Source organism: Phyllostomus discolor, chromosome 2 (assembly GCF_004126475.2).
Source record: "Phyllostomus discolor isolate MPI-MPIP mPhyDis1 chromosome 2, mPhyDis1.pri.v3, whole genome shotgun sequence".
Lineage (NCBI taxonomy): Eukaryota > Metazoa > Chordata > Mammalia > Chiroptera > Phyllostomidae > Phyllostomus > Phyllostomus discolor.
Window position 1 is genome coordinate 162,130,399 of NC_040904.2, and position 25,133 is coordinate 162,155,531.

General features: G+C 35.6%; 3 protein-coding genes and 1 pseudogene across 3 annotated transcripts; 2 read left to right on the plus strand and 2 right to left on the minus strand.

Moving 5' to 3' along the window:
• Nucleotides 1-456: 456 nt before the first annotated feature.
• On the minus strand, nucleotides 457-1,392 carry LOC114513372 (olfactory receptor 6C6-like). The gene has a single exon (XM_028532674.1). It carries the CDS (start codon nucleotides 1,390-1,392, stop codon nucleotides 457-459), a length of 936 nt encoding a protein of 311 aa, XP_028388475.1.
• Nucleotides 1,393-10,560: 9,168 nt separating this feature from the next.
• LOC114513005 (olfactory receptor 6C6) lies at nucleotides 10,561-11,514 on the plus strand. Its single transcript, XM_028532112.1, has one exon. The coding sequence runs from the start codon at nucleotides 10,561-10,563 to the stop codon at nucleotides 11,512-11,514; it is 954 nt and encodes a 317-aa protein (XP_028387913.1).
• A 6,318-nt stretch (nucleotides 11,515-17,832) lies between these two features.
• On the plus strand, nucleotides 17,833-18,360 carry LOC114513007 (DNA-directed RNA polymerases I, II, and III subunit RPABC5-like). Its single transcript, XM_028532113.1, has 2 exons — nucleotides 17,833-17,926; nucleotides 18,170-18,360. Exons 1-2 carry the CDS (start codon nucleotides 17,833-17,835, stop codon nucleotides 18,358-18,360), a joined length of 285 nt encoding a protein of 94 aa, XP_028387914.1.
• A 2,135-nt stretch (nucleotides 18,361-20,495) lies between these two features.
• Nucleotides 20,496-21,270, minus strand: LOC114513008 (annotated as a pseudogene).
• Nucleotides 21,271-25,133: the final 3,863 nt, after the last annotated feature.

Below are 25,133 nucleotides of genomic sequence, written 5' to 3' on the forward strand. Positions count from 1 at the left end.
AGCAGATAGAAAGAAGGAGCTCCTATCCTTTATGACAGCAAGGATGGAGCTGGAGAGCATGATGCTAAGTGAAATAAGCCAGGTGGTGAAAGACAAATATCACATAATCTCACTCATAAGTGGAACCTAATCAACAAAAGAAACAAGCAAGCAAAATATAACCAGTGACATTGAAATAAAGAACAAACTGACAGTAACCTGAGGGGACGTGGGGGCGGATAACTGAGGAGAAGGGGAAAGGGTCGTCGAGGAACATATATGAAGGACACATGGAGAAAGACAAATGAGGGCAGGATCAAGGGTGCTGCAAGGGGGAGTTGTGGGGGACAAAAGGAGACACCTGCACTTGAACAAAAATAAAAAGAATGTTATGGGAAGGCTGACTCATTGAAGGACAGATTAAGTAAACTTGGAAAATCATGAGTAAAATGTTCTCTCTTTTCTCCTAATTTTCCCTTATTTTTTGAAGAAAAAGAAAATCTTTTGGAGTGTGTCCTTGAAGGCTTGTTTTACTTGCTGGTTCCTTAGAGTATAAATGAAAGGATTTAATAAAGGGGCAACTGAGGTATAGATAACAGCTACACCTTTCGATAAAGTCACCCTCTCCTTTGCTGATGGCTTCATGTAAATAAAGACACAGCTACCATAAGTAAGGGAGACTACAATCATATGGGAAGAACAAGTGGAAAAAGACTTTGTTCTTTTTTGAGTGGAGGGGATCTTTAGGATGGTCTTGATAATACATGCATAGGAAAGAATCACTAACAGCAATGTGAGCACAAGTGTTACAACAGCTGACACAAATGAAACTAATTCTAGGAAATAAGTGTCTGTGCAAGAAATCTGCAGCACAGGGGAAGTGTCACATATGAAATGGTCGATGATGTTGGAAGCACAAAATTCCAGTTTCAGTCCCAAGACCAGTGGTGGAAAGGTAATCAGAAAGCCAGCTGTCCATGAACTGAGTACCAGTTGGTAGCATACTTTGTAGCTCATAATGATTGGGTAATGGAGAGGTTTGCAGATTGCTACATAACGATCATAAGACATGGCAGCCAGTAGGTAAAATTCTGTAACTCCAAATAGGAGGAAAAAGAATAACTGAGATGCACAACCATTATAAGAAATAATTTTGTTTTTAGTCAGTATGGATATCAGGAATCTGGGAATACAGATTGTTGTCAATGAAACCTCCAAGAAGGAGAAATTTCGCAGAAAGAAATACATAGGAGTCTTGAGACGGGGATCCAACAAGGTAAGGAGGATTATGGATAAGTTCCCCATCACACTAAACATATAGTTTAGAAAGAGAAATATAAAAATCACAGTTTGCAGATGTGGCTCATCAGTCAGTCCCAGGAGAATAAATTCTACTCTTGACTGATTGTTCATTTCAGATATGAGTCCTGTCAAAGAGACAAAGAAACACAAGTCCAAGAGTGAAAATAACAAGAATGTTAAAAGCTTCAGATGTAGAAAATATTCAGAAATCTAAACAAAGTTTAAAAGATTGATTCAATTTGAAAAAACAGACAATACCTAAAATAACAGCTTCAATAAACTAAGCAGCCTCTAATTGACTGTTCCATTTAAACCAGTAACTTTTATAATACTTCTTTCTTTTCCCCATTTGAACTTGAAAGAGAATTTAAACTTTAGCCAATCATTTTCAGATGAGCTGAATTTTGTTTAAATGTTCTAAATAAGGAAAGCATGAATATTATTGGATAATTGCTCTCTATGCTTATTTCATACATACACTATTGACAAAGTGTAACATCTAAAGTTATACCAGTGTCAATTTGCAATGATTATTCAGCTCATCAAAACACTTTTTAAATATGTGGAGCATATAAAAACCATAACAGTTACATATGTTCTCTGTGATTGAAATACTCTAATATATATCATTAATTACTTTGTCCCAGTGTGGTTCTTTTGCATTGTTCCTTTATCTCATTTCACACGATTATTTTTATTTAGTTTCAAATGTATCAGTCTTCTCTTAGTTGCATTTAATCAGAAGGTTTTGACTGTCCAATCTACATAAAATAGAAAAATATATAACAATTCAAAAGTCAGTGGATATTACTTGCCTTGTACTTGCATAATTGCTTTCATTTATGATCTAGATATTTATTCCAAATTGTAAGTGACTTACCATAGTAGTACATATTAATATAATTCTCCCTATGAGAATATGGTAAAATCAGACGTCAAAATAAATGATAAATATCTACCTCTTATAATACTATGAAATATTCCATTTTTAAGAGGAACTTGAATTTCAATGCATTTCTGGAGAAGAATTTGAAACAGGCATGCAATCTGCAAATTGTATACATCTGCTAATATCCTCCACATTCATTCACACTCATTAAAGTCACAGGAGCCAGGTATTATAGATAATTCCACTAGAATCCTCTCTTATGCTAGATAAAATTCATTTCCTTTTCTTTCTTACATATAACTTTTAAACCTCCATTAAAATTCAAAATGAAAATGTGATGCTTTAAGTGAAAAGATGCTTTGAAAAATATCTCAAATGAAAGAAACCCAGTTAAACACAAATAAAAGCCACAGCTTTATCATTTTGCTTATAATGTACACAGAGGAATTAATTGAAATAAAAAGAGGGGGAAAAGACATGCCCTCTGGAGACTAGTGTCAGGACATACCAATTATTAAAACAGAGAGAGGGAAGAAGAAAACAAAGAAAACTTGAAATAAAAACCATAGTGACTTGCTTTAACTACAAAACTGAAGGGCATTCTCCCCAAAGAACTAGAAATAATTTAAACTCTACACTTAATGCAAACAAGAATTTCAGATATTCCACTGGGACAATATAGCCAATTCTACTGATAAGAGGGTTTACCCCCAAAACAGCCTCTCTTACTTCCAATAGTGAATTTGTCATAATTCCATAACTTGGCTGTGATCCACCCCCAAAACGAGGGTAGGAGGAGGCAGTACTTAAATGTTTCCCTGTTTCCATATTATTTTGAAGCAATATAAAATATAAAGCAAAACAACAAATACATAATAAAGGTCTTTTATTCCTAAACCATTTGGTGTTCCAGCTACTACTCACTAATGTAGTATGAATATATGACAAAAAGAATATTCCATTAGATAAGCATAATACAACCATCACTATTAAACATTAATATACACCATTAACATGTAATTTTCCCATCTCATTCAAGTTTCACCAAGTGTCTAAAATTTTTCTTTATGGTAAAAAAGAATACTGTTCAGAATTACATGTTTCATTTACTTGTTATATACATAGTGTCTTTTAATTTGGATGGTCCCCTAGTCTTTCCTTAACTTTCAAGAATGGTACATTTACACAATGGAATACTACGCAGCCCAAAGAAAGAAGGAGCTCCTACCCTTTGTGACCACATGGATGGAACTGGAGAGCATTATGTTAAGTGAAATAAGCCAGGTGGTGAGGGACAAATACCATATGATCTCACCTTTAAGTGGAAACTAATCAACAAAACAAACAAGCAAGCAAAATATAATCAGAGACATTGAAATGAATAACAATCTGACAGTGACCAGAGGGGAGGTGGGAGGGGATAATGGGGAGGGAAGGGGGAAGGGTTTTCAGGGACAACTATAAAGGACACATGAACAAAACCAAGGGGGATGGAAACAGGGGAGGGAGGTGGGGATGGCTGGGGTGAGGGGGAGTTGTGAGGAATAAATGCAGACAAATGTACTTGAGCAACAATAAAATAATTTTTAAAAAACAGGACCCAATGACTGATATGTACAACATATGCATTAGCCTCTAATCATTATGCTAAGTGGAAGAAGCCAGTGCAAAAAGATACATACTGGACCCAAAAAGATACATACTGGAAAAGACAAAAACTATGGGTCAGTTGTGCCAGGGACTTCAGTGCAGGGGAAGCATTGACTACAAATGGGAACAGGAGGATTATTTGAGTAATAGAGCTGCTCTATATTTTGATTGTGGAAGTGGTTACACAACCATATGCTTTTGTCAAAATTCATAGAACTGTACACCAAAAAGGGTAAAAACTAGATCATGTAAATTATGCCTCATAAATAAATAAGTACATGCACTGGCAAAGAAAGAGAATGTTGAAAATTATTTTCCAGAAATTACATATATTTCCCTCGATTTTGGTCTGAAGTTTCTGCATGATTATATTCAATTGACTGACCTTACACAGGAATACCACGGAAGTGATTATGTCTTCTCATGAAATCCTATTAAAGATCACACAATTTCATTTTTTTTCTAATTATTGATGATATGTTCTTTTATTTCTTAGTTAATGTGGCTATTTTTAGGATTTACTGTAATAAAGCTACATTTTTATTTTTATAAGTAAGAAGTACTTTGTATAGATATTTTGGATGCTATGCAAATATCTGACTCTTTGTAAAACTCCCAATTTATATATTACTTTATATCAGTATAGACTCAGGGTTTCAATTCACTTTTTTAAATGTTTTTATTGTTGTTCAGGTATAGTTGTCTCCATTTTCCCCCTTCCCTCCCCCCACCCCAGCCATCCCTACTTCCCACCCTTGATTCTATCCCTATTTGGTTTTTTCCATGTGTCCTCTCTCCATGTTCTGAAAACACTTCCCCTTTTTTCACCATTATCCCCTCCCACCTCCCTTCTCATTATTGTGAGTTTGGCCTTCATATCAGTGTCTCTGGTTATGTTTTGCTTCCTTGTTTGTTTTGTTGATTAGGTTCAACTTATGAGTGAGATTGTATAGTATTTGTCTTTCCCCATCTGGCTTATTTCACTTAGCATCATGCTCTTGAGCTCCATTCATTCTGTTGGAGAGTCCTTCTTTCTTTCTGCTGCATAGTATCCCATTATGTAAATGTTCCATAGTTTTCTGACCCATTCATTTACTGATGGGCACTTAGGTTGCTTCCAACACTTAGCTATTGTAAACTGTGCTGCTATGAACATTGGGGTGCATAGGTTCTTTTGAATTGGTGTTTCAGGATTCTTAGGGTGTAATCCCAGTTTTGGAATTGCCAGGCCAAAAGGCAATTCCATTTTTAGTTTTCTGAGGAAGTTCCACACTGTTTTCCACAGTGGCTGAACCAGTCTGCATTCCCACCAACTATGTTTTAGGGTTCTCTTTTCTCAACAACCTCACCAACACTTGTTTTTTGATTTGATTATGATGACCATTCTGACCAGCTTGAAGTGGTTTCTCATTGTGGTCTTAATCTGTATCTCTCAGATGGCTAGTGATGCTGAGCACCCTTTCATGTGTCTCCTGGCCCTCTTTATGTCCTCCTTGGAGAAATGTCTGTTCATGTCCTTTGCCCATTTTTGTACTGGATTGTTTGTCCTTCTGGAGTGGAGTTGTATGAGTTCTTTATATAATTTGAACATTAGACCCTTGTCCGAGATATCATTTGCAAATATATTAGTTCCCTTTTCATTTTGCTGATGTTTTCTTTAGCCATGCAGAAACTTTTATTTTTATGAAATTCCACTTGTTTATCCTTTTCTTTATGTACCTCACTGTAGGGGACATATTGGTGAAAATATTGCTGTGTGGAATATCTAAGATTTTCTGGCTTATGTTCTCCTCTAGGACTTTAATGGTGTTACAACTTATATTTAAGTCTTTTATCCATCTTGAGTTTATTTTGGTATATTGTAAGTTGATGGTTGTGTTTCTTTCTGCATGTAGCTGTCCAGATCTCCCAACACTATTTGTTGAAGAGGATATTTTTACTGCATTTTATGTTCCTGTCCCCTTTGTCAAACATTAGTTGACCATAGAGGCTTGTGTTTATTTCTGGACTCTCTGTTCTGTTCCATTGATCTATGTGTTTTTTCTTATGCCAGTACTAGATTGTTTTGATTACTTTGTCCTTATAATATAGTTTGATACCAGATATTGTGATCCCTCCTACTTTGTGCTTTTTTCTCAAATTTACTCTGGCTATTCAGGGTCATTTATGGTTCCACATAAATTTTCAAAATGTTTTTTCTATACTTGTGAAATATGTCATTGGTATATTAATAGAGATTATGTTGAATCTATAAAAAATAGAAATTTTTCAAACAACCTAACCATATATCTACAATAACTGGAGGAAAAACAATAAACAAAGCCCAGAGCAAGTAGAAGGAAGGACATAACCAAGATCAGAGGAGAATTAAATAACATAGAGACTAAAATAACAAAACTAAGGATCAATAAATCCAGGAGGTGGTTTTTGAAAATATAAACAAATTTGAAAAGCCTTTAAGCAGACTCATTAAGAAAAAAAGAGAGGACCACATAACCAAAATCAGAAATGAAAGAGGAGAGATTACAGTTGATACCACAGAAATACAAAAGATCGTAAGAAATTACTATGAACAACTATACGCCAAGAAATTTGAAAAGCAGGGTGAAATGGACAAATTTCTAGAAAAATGTTATCTTCCAAAACTCAATGAAGAAGAAGCAGAAAGCCTGAATATACAAACCAATAACAGCTGGAAAAATTGAAGCAGTGATCAAAAAACTCCCAACACACAAAAGCTCTTGACTGGACAGTTTCACAGGAAAATTTTACAAAACATTTAAGGAGGCATTAACCCTGTTCCTACACAGACTATTCCAAAATATTCAAAAAAGGGAAGACTCCCAAATTCTTTTTATGAAGCCAGCATCATCCTAAACCAAAAACCAGATAAAAACAAAACAAAGAAAGAAAACTAGAGACCAATATCACTGATGAACACAGATGTTAAAATCCTCGACAAAATATTGGCAAACTGCACTCAGCAATACATTAAAAAGATCATACACCATGGTCAAGTGGGATTCGTTTCAAGGATGTAAGGATGGTACAATATTTGCAAATCAATAAATGTGATATATCACATAAACAACAGGAAAGACAAAAATCACATGATTACATCAATAGATGCAGAAAAAGCATTTGATAAGGTATAGCTTCCATTTATGATAAAAAACACTCAGCAAAGTCGGACTAGAGGGAATATACCTCAACATAATAAAGGCCATATACAAGAAACCTACAGCCAAAATCACCCTCAATGAGCAAAAAACAAAAGGTTTCCCACTAAAATCAGGAATAAAATTGTTTCTATTGCTAATTAGAAGCAAAGCAATGTTTTGTGCTGGTATACACCAGCTTGGGATTTTCTAATGTTACCCCAGAATGGTAAATTGCTCATGATTCTGTTAAATCCTTCATTGGTTTTTCTAAATCACTTAGGATGCTCCTCTGAGATCCTTTCACTTTAGTTTTTATTTAAAGTAGAATACGATAGTGTCCTTTACCGGCAATAATTAGTACTTCTGGAATTCTGATCCCTAGAGAAGTGATTTCCTTTTTTTATTTCAACAGACCCCTTGAGTCTGTATTAAGTAGAAAATTATAAAACTGCAGCATTTTAAAAGTGTACAGTTGGCAATGTGGAATCTCTTTCTTGGAATACTTTCTTGTCTTTCATCAGTTGATGTCCTGAGGCTTTTCAGTTTCTACTTTTTCACTTCATTTCATTTTATTTCAAGGAATAACTACCTATTATGAGGTTTTGAATGATATCAATTATATAAACAAAATTTTACAAAATGCATTTTATCTGGAATAAAAGATAGATGCCAGATGTTCATTAAAATCAATTGATACCTGAGTTCCAAACTTCACAGTGAGTATAAATCAGAGGTAATATAAACATTCTTTATAGAATCACAATATGTACACATTGCCTCTTCCAACAAAAATCATTGTTTGTAAACATCTCTAGTAAATAATAAAATATGATCATAATAGAGTAAAATCATAATTATGTTAATATACATATATCTCTTCTATGCCTTCATAGGGAAACAATAAATACAGCAGATCCAAGGAGGTAAGTCTACTATAATTATAACTTAACTTCAAAGTCAGAAATTAAGTTAAATGCACAATAGGTCCAATTCAAGGAATTAAATATGACTACTGAATTTTTGTGTTTTATAATTTTTAGTAGTAGAGTCATTTTATGTTTGTGAATTAATAAGTATTGTAGTCTATTTTATTCATATGCAGTTGCATCTAAATTTAATTTTATTTGATTTTCTTTATGAATTAAGTGCTGCCCTGGGTAAAGTGATGTGGAAAAAATACTAAGCAACTCTCCTCTATAATTTGAGATAATATAGTTCCAGAAAAGTCTGTCAGACTCACATGGTAACAGAAATTGTATGAGTAACTCATATTGCACACCTTTTCAAATCAGAACAGAGCAAAGATAGAAGTCACAGCAAGGACAGAAATATATATATTTTACAAGAAAAGGTTGTGATCACTTGGTAGCCGAAGACCTCGTCTGAGATTAAAAGCATTAAAACTACCCCATGATCTCACTTATGTGTGGAATCTAATGAACACAATAAACTAACAAACAAAATAGAAATGGAAGCATAGATACATGAAACAGACTGTCAGCTGCTGAAGGGGAGTGGTGGGGGACTGGATGAAAGACCATGAAGGGATTAACCGAAGAACATTTATGTGTGACCCACCAACACTGATGACGATATCAGGATTGACTGAGGGAGGGGAAAGGATGGGCCTGGGTGGAAGTAGTTTCCTACCTCCTCTGGGGGGAGAAAAGGAAACTGTAATAGTATAAAAAATAGTAGTAGTAATTAAAAAACATTAAAATAAAAAATAATAATAGTAATTTAAAAAACATTGAAAGTATTTACTAATATGTGCTTTGGAAAACTACATTTGGTATGAAAAATCTTAAGAGTTCTTTTTTTGCTGTTGTTTGTGTATGTGTGTGTGTTTGGCTATTCCTCACCCAAGGATATCTTCACTGATTTCTGGGAAATAGGAAGGGAGAGAGAGAAACATCAATGTCCGAGAGAAACATTGATCATTTTCCTCCCACAGAGGCCCCAAGGAGGAATCAAGCCTGCAACCTACACATGTGCCTTGACAGGGAATTTAACCCACAACCTTTTGGTTTATGGGACAATGATCCAACCAACTTAGCCACCCAGCCAGGGCTTCTTTGTGTTTTAATCAGCCCGTGTCTGGAGGTGAACCCGTCCCAGGGTGCCCTGTTCTTCACACACACAAAAAAAAAAAAGAGAGAGAGAACTCTCCTTAGGGCTCCAGCCTTCTTCCCTGGGATCGGTTGCATTACTGCATTGTTATTTTTCTGCAAATTAGAAAAAAAAGTAATAAATAGGTACAATAGCAATATTAATAAGACGAATGCAAAAGATGAGTACTTTAGTAATTCATTTATTTTAAAAATCCACTGGTGATGCATATAATGACACAGACTGACATGTTTAACATACCAGGGACAGTACAACCTGGAAGTAAATAGGATTCTTATATGGAAAGGATAGGGAGTGACATAATTTTGGGGTAATCAATAGTTTTATTAAAAATATGAAGGAATTTTTAAAAAGTGCTTCAAATTATGTAGACATAAGAATATATTTTAAAAGAATATTAAAAATAATATTTTTATTAAAATATGTTACTCATTTGTCTTTATCATGTTTTGTTTTTTTATTTACCATGTATACTGGAAAACAACTATCCATTTCAACATATCAAAGCCAGTGACAAAAATGATAACGGTATGCTCTCAGTACAGAGAAAAAATTTTTTTAAAAGTTTATTTATTTATTTTTAGAGAGAGGGGGAAAGGATGGAAAAAGAGGGGGAGAGAAATATTAATGTGGGGTTGCCTTTCATACACCCCTACTGGGGACCTTGCCCAGAGCCCAGGCATCTACCCTGACTGGGAATCTAACCACCAACTCTTTGGTTCACAGTCTGGCACTCAATCCTCTGAGCCACACCAGTCAGGGATCAGTGCAGAGAAAATTCCAAAAGTGTTATAATTTGAATCTTTATCTATTTACTGGAAATCAGTAATTCCTTAGGCATTGACCATCACTGAAATTGTAATATAACCCTAAATTTTGGTTTGGGAAAATCATCTTGATATTCATTCTAAAAAGACAACTTAGTGCCTTTTCACAGACCAAATAAAAAGGATAGAAAATTTATTAAAACAACTCATATCCTTTTATTAAAAGTATATATGCAATACTAAGTCCATTCAGGGAGGATGAACAAAAATAAATATTATCCAAAAAATTTAAGTTCCAGAGGGAAAATTGTGAGAAATATTATAATAAAGAGAACTTAGAGAAAGAATTTAGAACTGACCGTAGTATGTAATTATATGTCATTGGCAATCTCAGACTGGTGAAACCATTTGGAAATGGATATATTTAAAAATGTATACCCTTTTCTGCCTTAGGTTAAATAACTATATTTAGCTAAATATACATGTATTTAGTTAATATACATTTGTTGTTTATAGATTTTGGTTGATTTGTATATATTTATGTTAATTTATATACATTTTGCTAATTTGCATATATTTAAGTTAATACAATAAGTTAATTTATAATATATCCATATATAATATATCATTCAATATTTTTCTTCTTTTCCTATGCACATTTAATGAGGTTTACAAAAGAGATATGAAGAACCAGTCAATGGAAATAGAATTCACTCTTCTAGGGTTGACAGATGACCCACAATTGCAAATTGTGATTTTCCTGTTTTTATTTCTTAATTACACATTAAGCCTGATGGGGAACATAATCATTATTCTTGTCACCCTGCTGGATGCTCGCCTCAAAACGCCCATGTATTTCTTTCTCCGTAATTTTTCATTTTTGGAAATCATATTCACGACAGTATGTATTCCCAAGTTCCTGGTAACAATTGTGACTAAAGACAAAACCATTTCATACAATAATTGTGCAGCTCAATTATTTTTCATTCTTTTACTGGGAGTTACGGAGTTTTACCTTCTGGCTGCCATGTCCTATGACCGCTATGTCGCCATCTGCAAACCCCTGCATTACCCCATCATCATGAACAGCAAAGTGTGCTCTCAGCTTGTACTCAGCTCTTGGGTAACTGGATTCTTAATCATTTTTCCCCCACTGGTCATGGGACTTAAGCTGAATTTCTGTGCTTCCAGAGTAATTGATCACTTCATGTATGAAACTTCTCCTATACTGCAGATCTCTTGCACAGATACACATGTCCTAGAATTAATGTCTTTTATCTTAGCTGTGTTGACACTTGTGATCACATTGGTGTTAGTGATTCTTTCCTACACTTGTATCATTAAGACAATTCTGAAATTCCCTTCTGCACAGCAAAGAACTAAAGCTTTTTCCACCTGTACCTCTCACATGATTGTTGTCTCTTTGACTTACGGTAGCTGTATCTTTATGTATATTAAGCCCTCTGCAAAAGAAAGAGTGACTGTATCCAAAGGTGTAGCTTTGCTCTATACTTCAGTTGCCCCTTTACTAAATCCCTTCATTTACACACTAAGGAACCAGCAGGTAAAAGAAGTATTTTGGGGTATTTTGCAAAAGGTATGTTTTTTAAAAAAATCATTTGTGACAAAATGCTGAAAATCAATGTTTCTATAAAAAAACTGAAGAAATGTGTTTCATGAATTTCTTCTAATCATGTTTTTCTACCTCATACATAGTTACCTCATATAGGCGATTCTCTTGAATCTTGTAACTCAGTTCCACCCTTATATTTTTTGTTTTATGTTTTAAAATACATGGATACAACACACATACATATGGCTTTTCCTTCAAGTTATTCTTACTTAAATCACACATTTTTGAAGAATATTTCATTTGAAACAAGTATATCTGACACAAGAAAATATAAAATGGCTTATGGAAAAATATTTTATAAATTATAAAGCATGCATACATTCACAATGTCATAACATCCACATTTAATATTATTTCACTGGCTCAGTTTTATTTTCCCTACTTCCCTAAAGTTTCTATTATCTAACCAAACCAAAGCTGTAACCATCTCAGAAACATACTATTTGGTAATAGCTTAGTCAAGGTTTAGTGCTACTATGCCATCAAGAGCTATGCCAGTAGGTGCTTGAAGGCAATGATCTAATCTAGAATCTATTTGATTTCTATCTGCAGGTATTATTCCATTACAATGAAATGCAACTCTGTCTCTAGCCAGGTCCTTATGTCTCCACTGCAAGGGCCTCAGTTCATTTTGGCTTCAAGTCCAGCCCCCTGATATTTATCCACAACACTATTGCCAAAGAGGTCTTTTCATTGCAGAGATCTGGCATGATATTCTTTCAGCTTAAAGTTCTTCATTAAATATTCTCATGAGCAGACAACTGTACTTGAACAACAATAAAATAATTTTAAAAATGAGGTTCAAGTCTCCCACATAAGGTCCTCTACCAGTCTCTCTGGTTTCCTACAACTCTGTGTCTATTATCACCTTTACATACCACAAAACCCCTTGATTTACTTGCCTCTATCTGTGTTGGCCAAAATTCATTCAGTTTTTAAGTAAAAATAAGAGAAACATTTTTTTTATTTTCATCAATAACTTTACTGAACAATGTATTTGCTGTTTTCTTTTACTACCTTCTGGCATCTTTCAGGCAACTTCACAATTCCATCTTCCCAAAACTTTTTTATCTTTTTGAGTAAAGCACTCTTCCAGGAACCTTTTGCAGTCTTCCGGGGAATTGAAATTTTTTTATTAAAAGAATTTTGCAAAGACTGAAATAAATGGAAATCCAAAGGTGCAATATCTGGTGAATACAGTAGATGAATCAGAACTTCCCAGCCAAGCTGTAATAGTTTTTGCTTGATCATCAAAGAAACATGTGGTCTTGCATTATCCTGATAGAAGATTATGCATTTTCTGTTGACTAATTCCCAATGATTTTGTGAATCACTGGGATTTACTGCTTTTAGCTGGTTTACTTGGGAGCAATACTTGTTGAAATTACTCATTCAGTTTTCCAGAAGGAGCTCATATTAGAGGACTCCTTTCCAATCCCATCATACACACAACATCACCTTCTTTGCACAAAGACTGGCATTTGGTGTGGTTGGTGGTGGTTTATTTCACTGGCCCAAGAATCTCTTCCATTCCACATTACTGTGAAGTATCCACTTTTCATTGCCTGTTGCAATTTGTTTTAAAAATGGAATGTTTTCCTTACATTTAAGTAGAAAATCACATGTGGAAATATGATCAAGAAGGTATCTTTTGCTTATGTGGAACCCAAACATCAAAGCAGTTAACATAACCAACCTGGTGCAAATGATTTTCAACACTTGATTTAGCTATTTTGAATATGTTGGCTATCTTCTGCATGGTATAAGGTTGACTGTTCTCAGCTGATGTCCCAATTTGATCACTATCAACTTCAACTAGTCTTCCCAATGGAGCATTGCTCAGCGAGAAATCTGCAGCTTGGAACTTTGCAAACCACTCTTTGACAACACTCCAAACACTACACAAATCTTTGTCTTTCAGTTATGCTTTTATCTTTCTTGAAATAACAAAGCATAATATGTCAAAAATGTTGCATATTTTCTTCCATCTGCAATTTGTAAATGGCTGCACAAAAATTCACCAATTTTGATGTTTGTAAAAAATATTTTATTGTTTCATTTATTTCACAGTATTGAGAAACGCTATGAGAAAAGCACAGTTATTCCCATTTTACAGGTGAGAGTACTAAAGTACAATTGATTTTATATTCCAAGCTCCTAGTACATTACTTGGTAAATAGAAGTGAGTCAGGTAAATGAGCGATTTAAGTTCTCTGCTATATCCAAGAGAGAACAAAGACTTCTTCCTATAGATGTCTATACTTTAATGTGAATACCATCTCCAGGTATCCTGATTCTCCATCCAATTATGAATAAAGGTAACCTCTATTACCATGTAACCTCCAATTAAGGACAAAATAACTCCTGCCCATCCTTGAGGTTTAATGCCAATTTGCATTTTACAACTCCTCCTTCTAAAATCCACTTAATATATTATGACCCCTAATCTGTTTCTTGTAGACTACATTTATGTATTCAATTTTTTCCAGAGAAATACACTTTGAAATTGTAAAACTAATTTGCACTTTAACATACCTAGTGTACAGTGTTCTCTATTATATCTGACTGTTAAAAGAGCCCTGCTTATTTGTACTAATAACTGCAATCCAGGGTGTATTGTCTAATTTTTAGATTAGTGAGTAAATAATCAATTGTGATTTTTTAAATTGATTTAAGTATACTTTATTGATTATGCTATTATAGTTTTCCCAATTTCACCTCTTTATTCCCCCTCCATCCCGCACCCCCAACTGTCCAGCATTCCACCCTCCCTTAGTTCATGTCCATGAGTTGTACGTATAAGTTTTTTGAATTCTTTGTTTACTATACCATTTTTTTACCTCTCCCCATCTATTTAATGCCTCAGTTATGCTTCTTCTTCCCTGTACCTTCCCCCCTATTTCTCCCTTCTCTCTCCTCCTGAAAACCCTCCATATGATACACATTTCTCTGACTCTGTTCCTGTTCTAGTTGTTTGCTTAGCTTTTGTTTTCATTGTTTTTCTTTCTTTTATTTTTTAAGTTCATTTGTTGATAGTTGTGAGTTTGTTGTCATTTTACTGTTCATATTTTTGATCTTCTTTTTCTTAGATAAGTCCCTTTAACATTTTATATAATAATGGCTTGGTGATAATGAACTCCTTTAACTTGACCTTGTCTGGGAAGCACTTTATCTGCCTTTCCATTCTAAATGAAAGCTTTGCTGAATGGAGTATTCTTGGATGTAGGTCCTTGTCTTTCATCACTTCAAATACTTCTTTCCAGCCCCTTCTTGCCTGTGAGTTGTTGTTGTTGTTGTTGTTATTTTGTTTGTTTTGTTTTGTTTTTAGAAATCAGCTGATAGCCTTATGGCCACTCCTTTGTAGGTAACTCTTTCCTTTCCTCTTGTTGCTTTTAAGATTTTCTCTTTGTCTCTAATCTTGAGTAACTTAATGATGATGTACCTTGATGTATACCTTTTTGGGTACAACTTCTTTGGGACCCTCTGGGCTTCCTGGACTTCCTGGTGTCTATTGCCTTTGCCAAATTGGGGAAGTTTTCCTTCATTATTTGTTCAAATAAATTTTCAATTTCTTGATGTTGTTTTTCTTCTTCTGGCACCCTATAATTTGGATATTGGAATGTTTCAAGTTGTCAAAGAGGTTCAAAAGTCTCTCTTCATTTTTTTGAATTCTTGTTTCTTCATTTTGTTCTGGTTGGATGTTTATGTCTTCCTTTTTTTCCAAATCATTGATTTGAATCCTGGCTTCCTTTTTGGTTTTGTTGGTTCCCTGAATGTTTTGCTTTATTTCATTTTAGGTATCTTTCATTCATTCTTTCATTTTTCAACCAAACTCCATCAGTTCTGTTAGCATTTTGACTACCAGAGCTTTAAATTCTCCATCAGATAGGTTGGAGAACTGTGTTCATCACAGCATTATTTACAATAGCCAAGATATGGAAGCAATCGCAGTGTCCATTGATAGATGAATGGATAAAAAATGTGGCATATATATAATGAAATGTTACACAGCAAGAAGAAACAATGAAATCTTGCCATTTGTGACAAAATGGATGGGTCTAGAGAGTATTATGCTAAATGAAATAAGTCAGGTAAAAAACAACAGTTGTGAATTTTAAGTTATGTATATGACATTCTATTCTTTTATTTTGAAAAATATTTAATTTATGAAACAGCTACAAGCAGAGCAATCTATTTCATAAAATTTTTTTCAGCTTTTAGGACAACTCAATAGCTCTCAGATAATAAACTTCTACAGAGAATAATGGAAAAGTTACCATTTTCTAAATACATAAATGGACAGGATGATAGAAAAAGAATGATATTACTATACATTAACATTTTCAAACAGAAAATACCTCCTGCATGCATTTAAGCTGCATGCAATTGCTTTAGGGGTGACAAACAACACAAAATATTCTATTAAAATGGGTCATTGCTCAAGAAGAAAAAAATAAAAAGCACCCAAATTAGAAAGGATGTCTTTTCCTTTAAACTGCCATTATTTTATTTCACACTAATTATTGACAGTAAAACTGTCATTATTTGCAGATGATATGATACTATACATAGAAAACCCTAAAGAGTTCACCAAAAACTACTAGAACTGATATATGAATTTGATAAAGTAGCAGGATATAAAATTACTCTAATATTCAGAAACTGGTGACATTTTTATACACCAATAATGAAATATCACAATGAGGAATTAAGAAAACTATTACAAGGAGAAATTTTTTTGCAACAGAAAAATAAGGTACCTAGGAATAAATTTAATCAAGAGGGTAAAAGACTTGTACTCAGAAAATTATAGGATGCTGAAGAAATAAATTGAGGAAGATACAAATAAGTGGAAGCACATACCATACTCCTGAATAGGAAGAATTAACATCACTAAAATGTCTATACTACAGATTTAACGCAATTCCAATTAAAATACCAATGTCATATCTTATGGATCTACATTCATGATTAACTCTATCCAGCAAAGCTATCATTTAGAATGTAAAGGCAGATAAAGTGCTTCCCAGATAAAGTCAAGTTAAAGGAGTTCATCATCACCAAGCCCTTATTGTATGCAATGTTAAAGAGACTTATCTAAGAAAAAGAAGATAAATAATATGAGCAATCAAATGTCAACAAACTTACACTATCAACAACCAAACCCCAAAACACAAAAACACAAATGAAGTAAGCAAACAACTAGAACAGGAACAGAATCACAGAAATAGAGATCACATGGATGGTTATTAGCAGGGTGGGGGAGGGAAGAGAACAGGAGAAAAGGTACAGGAAATAAGAAGCATAAATGGTCTACAAAATAGACAGGGGGTGGTTAAGAATGGTATAGGAAATGTAGAAGCCAAAGAAACTTTTATGTATGACCCATGGACATAAACTAAAGGTAGGGAATGCTGGTGGGAGGTGGAGGGGAATTAAGGGAGGGAAATGGAACTGAAAATCTGAAAAATACTTTTTAAAGGAAAAAACTACCAATGTTGTATCTCAGGGATCTAGAATGACTATTCCAAAAATTTATATGAAACCACTAAAGACCCTGAATAGATTCAGTAATCTTGAGATAGAACAACAAACTTAGAGGTATCATACTACCTGATATCAAACCATACTACAAGGCTATAGTAATCAAAACAGCATGGTACTGGTATAAGAACTGGCATATAGATAAATGGAACAAAATAGAGAGCCCAGAAATAAACCTGTGCCTTCATGGTCAATTAATACTTGACAAAGGAGGCAAGAACTTACAATAAAGTAAAGATAGTGTGTTCAATAAATGATATTGGAAAAATTGGACAGAGAATGACAAAAAATCAAACTAGACCACCAACTTACACCATACACAAGAAACTCAAATGAATTAAAGACTTAAATGTAAGTTACAAAACCAGAAAAATCCTAGAAGGAAACATAGGCACTAGAATCTCAGACATTTCTCATAGCAAAGTATTTGCTGGTATATAACTTTGGGCAAAGGAAACAAAAGAAAAAATGAATAAATGGGACTACATTAAACTAAAAAGCTTCTGCACAGAAAAAATAAAAATTAAAAAATTAAAAGACAACCCATTACCTGGGAGAACATATTTGTCAGTCATACATCTGATAAGAGGTGAATATTCAGAATATATAAGAAGAACTTATACAACTCAACACCAAGAAGACAATCCAACTTAATAATGGGCAAATGATCTGAACAAACAGTTCTCCAAAAAGGACATAGGGATGGCCCACAGTCATATAAAAAATGTTCAACCTCACTAATTATCAGAAAGATGCATATTAAAACCATAATGAGATATGACTTCAGACCTGCCAGAATGGCCCTCATCAGTGAATCAACAAACAAGTGTTGGCAAGCTTGTGGAGGAAAGGAAATTGTCATGTTCTGCTGGTGGGAATACAGACTGGTGCACCTGCAGTGGAAAACAGTATGGAGACACAGAGAGAGGAAGCTTTTCGCAGAGGGAAGCAAAGGCCTAAGGCAATGGGGCTGGTGAGAGGGCTGGGGGGCAGTTTGCCACCCCTGCATCATGGATGCATCTGGGGTAGGGCGGTGTCTGATGCCCCAGAGCCTCATGAACCTGAGGGCAGCTGCAATACAGCTGTTACCATGATACAGCTGACGCATGCCCAGTGTGCTGCTTCACCTGGTGTGAGATCATTGGCAACAAATGGGAGGCCTACCTGGGGCTGCTGCAGGCCGAGTACACTGAGGAGGTCAACCTGGACATGCTGGGCCTGAAGAGCTACTGCTGCAGTTGTATGCTGCTGGCCCTCACGGACCTGATAGACAAGCTGCTTGACCAGTGTTCCCTGAAGAAGTGACAGTGCGGTCTACAGCAGTATATGGTCAGAGTACCTCTCACAGGGGTGTGGGTAACTGGAAGCAATCCCTGATCACAGCTGTGTGGACTTTTGTCTCCTGCTCTGGAAGGAACCATCCAGTAAAGGTCTTTGCAGAACCATTAAAAAAGAAATAAAGAAAACAAAACAGTATGGATTTTCCTCTTGACCCAGTGATTCTACTTCTAGAAATATAACCAAAGGTTTATATTTAAATTAAAAGAATTTAAATATATTTTTAAATTTATCCATAAACAAAGAAATCTTATCTTTCTGATAGCACAGATAAACCTGGAGATTATTATGCTAAGTGAAATAAGCCAGAGAAACACAAATACTATATGATCTCACTTAGATGTGGACTCTAATGAACAAAATAATTTAACAAACAAAATAGAAATAGAAACATACATACATAGAACAGACTGACAGCTGTGAGAGGGGAGGGTGGTTGGGGAACTGGGTGAAAAAGGGTGATGGGATATAGCAAAAAAATATGTGTGTATTTGTATATACATATATAATGTATATGTAATGCAATAATGTATATATAGTACAAAAACAGACAATAGTGTGGTGATTCCTGTGGGGAAAGATGGCTGGGGACAAGTTAAAGAGGGCAAAGGGGGAGTAAATGGGGAAGGAAACACAATTTGCTTTGGGCAACAGTCCCATGATGCAGTATGCAGATGATGTTTTGTTGAGTTGTACACTTGAATCCTGTATGTTTTGTTAATCAACATCACCCCAATGAATTCAACTTAAAAAAAAATCAAAGAAAATAAAAAATAAAAATAGGTCCATGCTGACCTGAGGGCTAGGTTTCCCCTAGCATGTTACCCTGGTAACCTGAAACACAAGTTTCAGTAGCTTCCCATGTCCTTTAAGTGGCCTCACATTGCAGGCCTGAGATCCCCCAAGGCCAGCTCAAGCAGTAAGTGGACAAAAAATACAAGGAAAGTAACAACCTCCTGTAAATGAGCTAGTGACCAATTGGAACTACATTTCATAAAACTGTAGTTTGTTTAGCACAGACATTTAGCAAATTGGCCTGAGAACCAGCTGATTGACTTCATGACAGCTGAGCAACAGGTAGAGACCTCAGGCAAGTCAAGACGTAACCTGACTGAAGGATGGGGAAGGACTTCTTATAAACATTCAATTTAGACTCAGACCTTCCTTCTCATGGGCGAAAAGGCCTCAAAGCCACTATTTCTAAAACAAAAAAATGAGCATTGCAAATGCACATGGGTTTAACTCATGAAGTCTTTCTGTCTGGGCAATAGAGCTGATGTTTCTTTTTAGTTTCTAATTGCTCTGTATCTCCTGAACTAGTTATAATGTGGCTAACAATACTAGGATGGGTTTTGACTTTGGGAGCATCTCAATGTCAAGCTTTGTAATTATGATTGTGGACATACTGAACTCACATAAAATAATGCCCTGCTAATTGGGACCTGAAAACAAGAAGTCTGAGGTCCTTGCTCCTTGCTGATAGTCACAGGAGATATGACACTCCTTCTAGGAGTAGGTGCATTTTAGGTCTTGTCTCTAACTGTAGAAAGATGGTCATTGTGAGTCAGTTATAAATTTGTAAGTTTAGTGTAAAATGCCTTCCTAAAGCACCTAAAATATATTTTATAGGTATAAAAGCTATAATTTATTTCTAAATAAAAAACTGAAACATATTGAGCATACTTAAGGCAAAAAATGAAGCAAAAGTTTTGGAATTAGGGCTGATTGCAATGATCTAGGTAGCTATGGCCATCAGCAATGTTGGGTTTCTTTCTTTTTTTTTTGATAGAAAAAATTGTATTTACCTGGAAGCATTCAGAATGTCAACAAAACAGCTGCAACTCTTTTTTATTGCAATTACAGAGTGATATTCAGTTAACAGAACAGCAATTATTTTGTATAAGCTGCACCACAAACAACTGAAGATGAAAACACTACCATCCCCATATATAACTAATTTGTGCTGTGCACCAAGAACCTGCTGTAAACTTCCATGCCAATTTACAACCCCTGTACTATACCTGAAAAGGTCAGTGGCTATTGAAAATACCACCAGGAGAGGGCTATCTAAAGACACATTTTGTAGTGTGTTAGCTACTATAGAAAAAAAAGACACTTCACAGTTAAAAAACAGATCTTACACAGCCTTACACTTCAATTTTTTTCTTTAAAAGGAATGAGTTGTGTACAGAGGGGTTAAATGCTTTATAGACAAGAAAACTGCACTAGAATCAACTTATTCATCATCATCTTTTCATCTTCCTCATCATCTTCATCTTCTTCATCTTCCTCCTCTTCTTTTTCTTGTTTTCTTCAGCCTTGATTACTCCCTTTCTTGTAGCATCAGGCTTTCCTTTAGGTAGGTAGGTATGCAGCAATATCCTTTTTGTATTTCTCCTTCAGCTTAGCAGCCTTCTTTTCATAAGGCTGCTTGTCACCTGCAACAGTGTGATTCTACATCTCTCCCAGCTTCTTTGCAACATCACCAATGTATAGGCTGGGATGCTCTCCTTAGATTTTTGGGTGATACTCAGAGCAAAATGAGAGAAAGATCAAAGGAGGTCTTGGGTGCACTGAGATCCTTGAACTTCTTTTTTGTTTCTCCTTTGGAGGAATATGTTTTCATTTCTCTTCCATAATGGGCCTTGTCCACCTTTGCCATGTCTTCAGGTTTTCCTTTCCCTTTAGCAGACAAGGTCTTCCACCTCTTTGAACACTTCTTAGAAAACTCTGAGAAGTTGACTGAAGCATTTGGGTGCTTATTCTTGTGCTCCTCCCAGCAAATTTGCACAAAGAAAGCATATAATGACATTTTGCCTCTCAGCTTCTTAGGATCTCCTTTGCCCATGTTTAATTATTTTTCCTAAGCAGCACAGTCTTCCAGTGCTTCTTGGCTCACACTTGCCCCAGCACTGTCTCAATGGAGCTCAGTCTACTGCAATGGGCTGAGAGAGTGGGAGCCATATTGCAGCATCCTCACTCTCTCCACTCTGTGTAACATTAGCAATGTTGGGTTTCAAAAATCAGTCTTCACACTAATACTCCCAAACCCAAGGGCCACTTTTGCACTTTGCTACTTTAGGATTTTATATAGTCTATACCAAAATAAATGTGTGGGGCCAAGATGTAGAGATCACAAACTGCCACAGATCCCTCCAGCAAATGGTGTACCTAGTTTGCATTGGAGGAATCACAGGAAAAGTAGGGAGAGAGAACAAAGAAAACTTTAAAAGGATGCTATCATGGATATTCCCAAAAATACACAGTAGTAAAAAGACATATGAGATTACCTAACATCTCAGAACACTACAATAACAATGTTGATGCTTTTCCTGCAGTCTTCTTTTTTATGTAGTTACACATATATTTTAACATTACTTGATCTATACTGCATAACACATTTTGTTTTCTAATATTCACACTTAAGATTTTCTTGTGAGTAATTATCTCTAATTTGTATTTGTATAAAATGATGAAATTTCATGACTGAATAATGTAACATATTTAGCCATTTCATAAATAATTTAGCTATTCTCTTATTCTAAACACATGAAAATACGGGTTATCTTTGTATAGTAGTATCATTTTATTAATCATTTATTAATTTTGCAAGCAAAATGATATCATCCTGATAAGGGTCAATTATTTGATTACCAGTGACATTGAAAGGTAATTAGTAATATATAATCTTTAATAGTAGATATTAATAATTTTATAAACCATTTTCATTTCTTCAGTGGATTATCTGCTCTAACCCTTTGCACTTCTTTTCCATATTGTTTTAGAATTTCTTTTTTAAATTATATGTTATTAATTATGTTATTACAGGTGTCCCAATTTTCCCTCTTTGTTCCCCTCCAACCAGCACACCCTACTCCTTGAGGCAATCCCCACATTTTTGTTTATGTCCATGGATCATGTGTATAAGTTCTTCGGCTACTCTATTTCCTATACTATACTTTATATCCCCATGGGTATTCTGTAACTATCTATTTGTACTTCTCAATCTCCTCACCTCTTCACCCATTCTCCCTCACAGCCCCCTCCCATCTGGAAACCATCAAAATGTTCTCCATATCCATGATTTTGTCTCTGTTCTTCTTGTTTGCTTAGTTTTTTTAAATTAAATTGTTGATAGATATGTATTTATTACCATTTTATTTTTCATAATTTTGATCTTCTATTTCTTAAATAAGTCCCTTTAACATTTCATAAAATAGTGGTTTGGTGATGATGAGCTCCTTCGGTTTTTTTCTTGTCTGGGAAGAGCAATCTTGGCTGTAGGTCCCTGCATTTAATGACTTTGAATATTTCTTGCCAATCTCTTCTAGCCTGCAAAGTTTCTTTTGAAAAATCAGCTGACAGTCATATGGGAATTCCTCCATAGGTAACTAGCTGCTTTTCTCTTACTGCTTGTAAGACTCTGTCTTTATCCATCTGCATTTTAATTATGATGTGTCTTAGAATGTGCCTCTTTGCATTCATCTTGTTTGGGACTCTCTGTGCTTCCTGCAACTTACATGTCTATTTCCTTCACAAAATTAGGGAAGTTTTCTATCAATATTTTTTCAAACAGATTTCCAATTTCTTGCTCTTTCACTTCTCTTCCTGGCACCCCATGATGTGAGTGATGGAATGCTTGAAGTTGTCCTAGAGGCTGCTCACACTCTTCTATTTTTTTGGATTCTTCATTCTTCTTGTTCTGATTGATTGTTTGCTGCTTCCTTATGTTCCAAATCATTGATTTGATTCTCAGCTTCATCCACTCCATTGTTGATTTCCTGTAAATTGTTATTTATTTCAATCAGTGTATACTTCATTTCTGACTGAATCTTTTCTGTGCTGTTGAGGTCCTCACTAAGTTCCTTGAGCAACTGTATAACCAGTTTTTTGAACTTTGCACCTGATAGATTGCTTATATCCATTTTGTTTAGTCCTTTTTCTGGAGTATTGATTTGTTCTTTCATTTAAGAAGTATTTCTTTGTCTCCTCATTTTGGCAGCCTCCCTGTGTTTGTTTCTATGTGTTAGGTAGAGCTGCTATGACTCCCTTTCTTGGTAGCATTGCCTAATGTAATAAATGTCCTGTAGAACTCTATGGCACAGCCACCCATATCATCCAAGCTGGGTACTTGAGGTGCACCCTCCATGTGGGCTGAGAACATCTTCCTTTTGTACTTGAGCCTTGATTGCTATTGGCAATTCTATGGGATGGATTTACTCAGGCCATTCAGCTGCAAGAAGTGGCTATGACCAATGACCACCACTTCCTCTTCTGTGGAGGATCCACTGTGCAGGGGCAGGATGGTAGTTCTCCAATGTGTTCTATAGCTGTCCACTGGGTGCACAGTCTATGGGGTTTCCAGGGTGGTGTGGGTAAAGGTCAGCCATCACCTGTGTTCTGCTCAGGGCCACCCAGCATGAGCTACAAAGCAATCTGTGGATAGCAGCTACTTGTGCTAGCCTGGAGGTTTCCAGGTGAAATCAAGCTGTGAACCTAGGATGGCTGTAGCTAGTGCTGGGCTAGAAGCCACTTAGCAAGAGGTATGAGAGCAGGGGGCTGGCTGAGGCAGGCTGCTGCTTATTTCAGAGGATTTAGGAATATGTGAAGGATGAGCCAAGACTAGCCATTCATATGGAAAAGTCACTGTTAACAGCTTGCAGGAGGCTGTAAATTGGGTAGGGTGGAGATTTGGGGAAACACCAGAGTGTGGCAAACATTGTAAGCCAAGTTGATGGAAGGTCAAACATGACTGCTGACTGTCAGCTCTGTGACTCTGTCGGGGGAGAGTTCAGAACAGTAACAATGGCCTCTGCCTGCCATTCTGTCTTGGGGAAAAGACTGTCTTCCAGCTCTCAACCTGATGCCAGACACTTCAGTTTTGCTATGCCACTTTCAAACTGTTACCCAATGCTGAAGCTCAGAGGGAGTGAGCCTGAGCAAGTCCATGTGTGGGTCTTTTAAGAAGAACTGCTTGAGAATCTAGCAGTTTCTTCCATCAACTCAATCCTGCTGGGTTTTACAGCCAGAAATTGTGAGGACATCTTCCTAGCACTGGAACTCTGGGTTGGGTTCCCAATAAAGTGTGGGAGTTGAAAAAAAAGTACCTGTGCGCTTCCTAAATAAAAGAAGTAGCCTCTGAAAAAAAAACTAGTTACTTTCATTTGCATTCTGCCTAAGTATTTTGGCTGAGGAAGCAAAACATTTTTAAAAGAGAGTGAAACTTTAAAGGAAAAGAATGAAAAGATATGCCAGTTAATTGCATGTTGTTGTATAGTAACCCAAGAGTGGAAGCAGATGGGAAATGGACAAATGGCAAGTAGCAAAAAATGTTTTGGTGAGGCTGGTAAGGGCTGTGGAGGGCTAGGACACCTCACTCCCAAGATATCCCTCCCAAATTTTTATCCACTACATGTGGGTATGGGACCAGCCCGTTCCACATCTCTGAGTCTCTGCCACTCCTAGTAGCCTGGATGGATGTGGTTTCTTTAATCCCAAAGTTGTAAGACTTCTACTCAGCTTGATTTTTGACGGTTCTGAGTGATGGTCATTTTATAGTTCAGTTGTAATTTTGATGAGATTGTGTGAGGAGGCAAGCCGTGTTTACCTACTCATCCATCTTCACTAGATGTTCCCTACTGATAGGTGTTTTATCATTTCATATCAGTAAGTATAATCTATTTTATTTCAAGTAAAGTATTAAGGTTGTCTTTTATATCATTACAAATTTATTTTCCCAA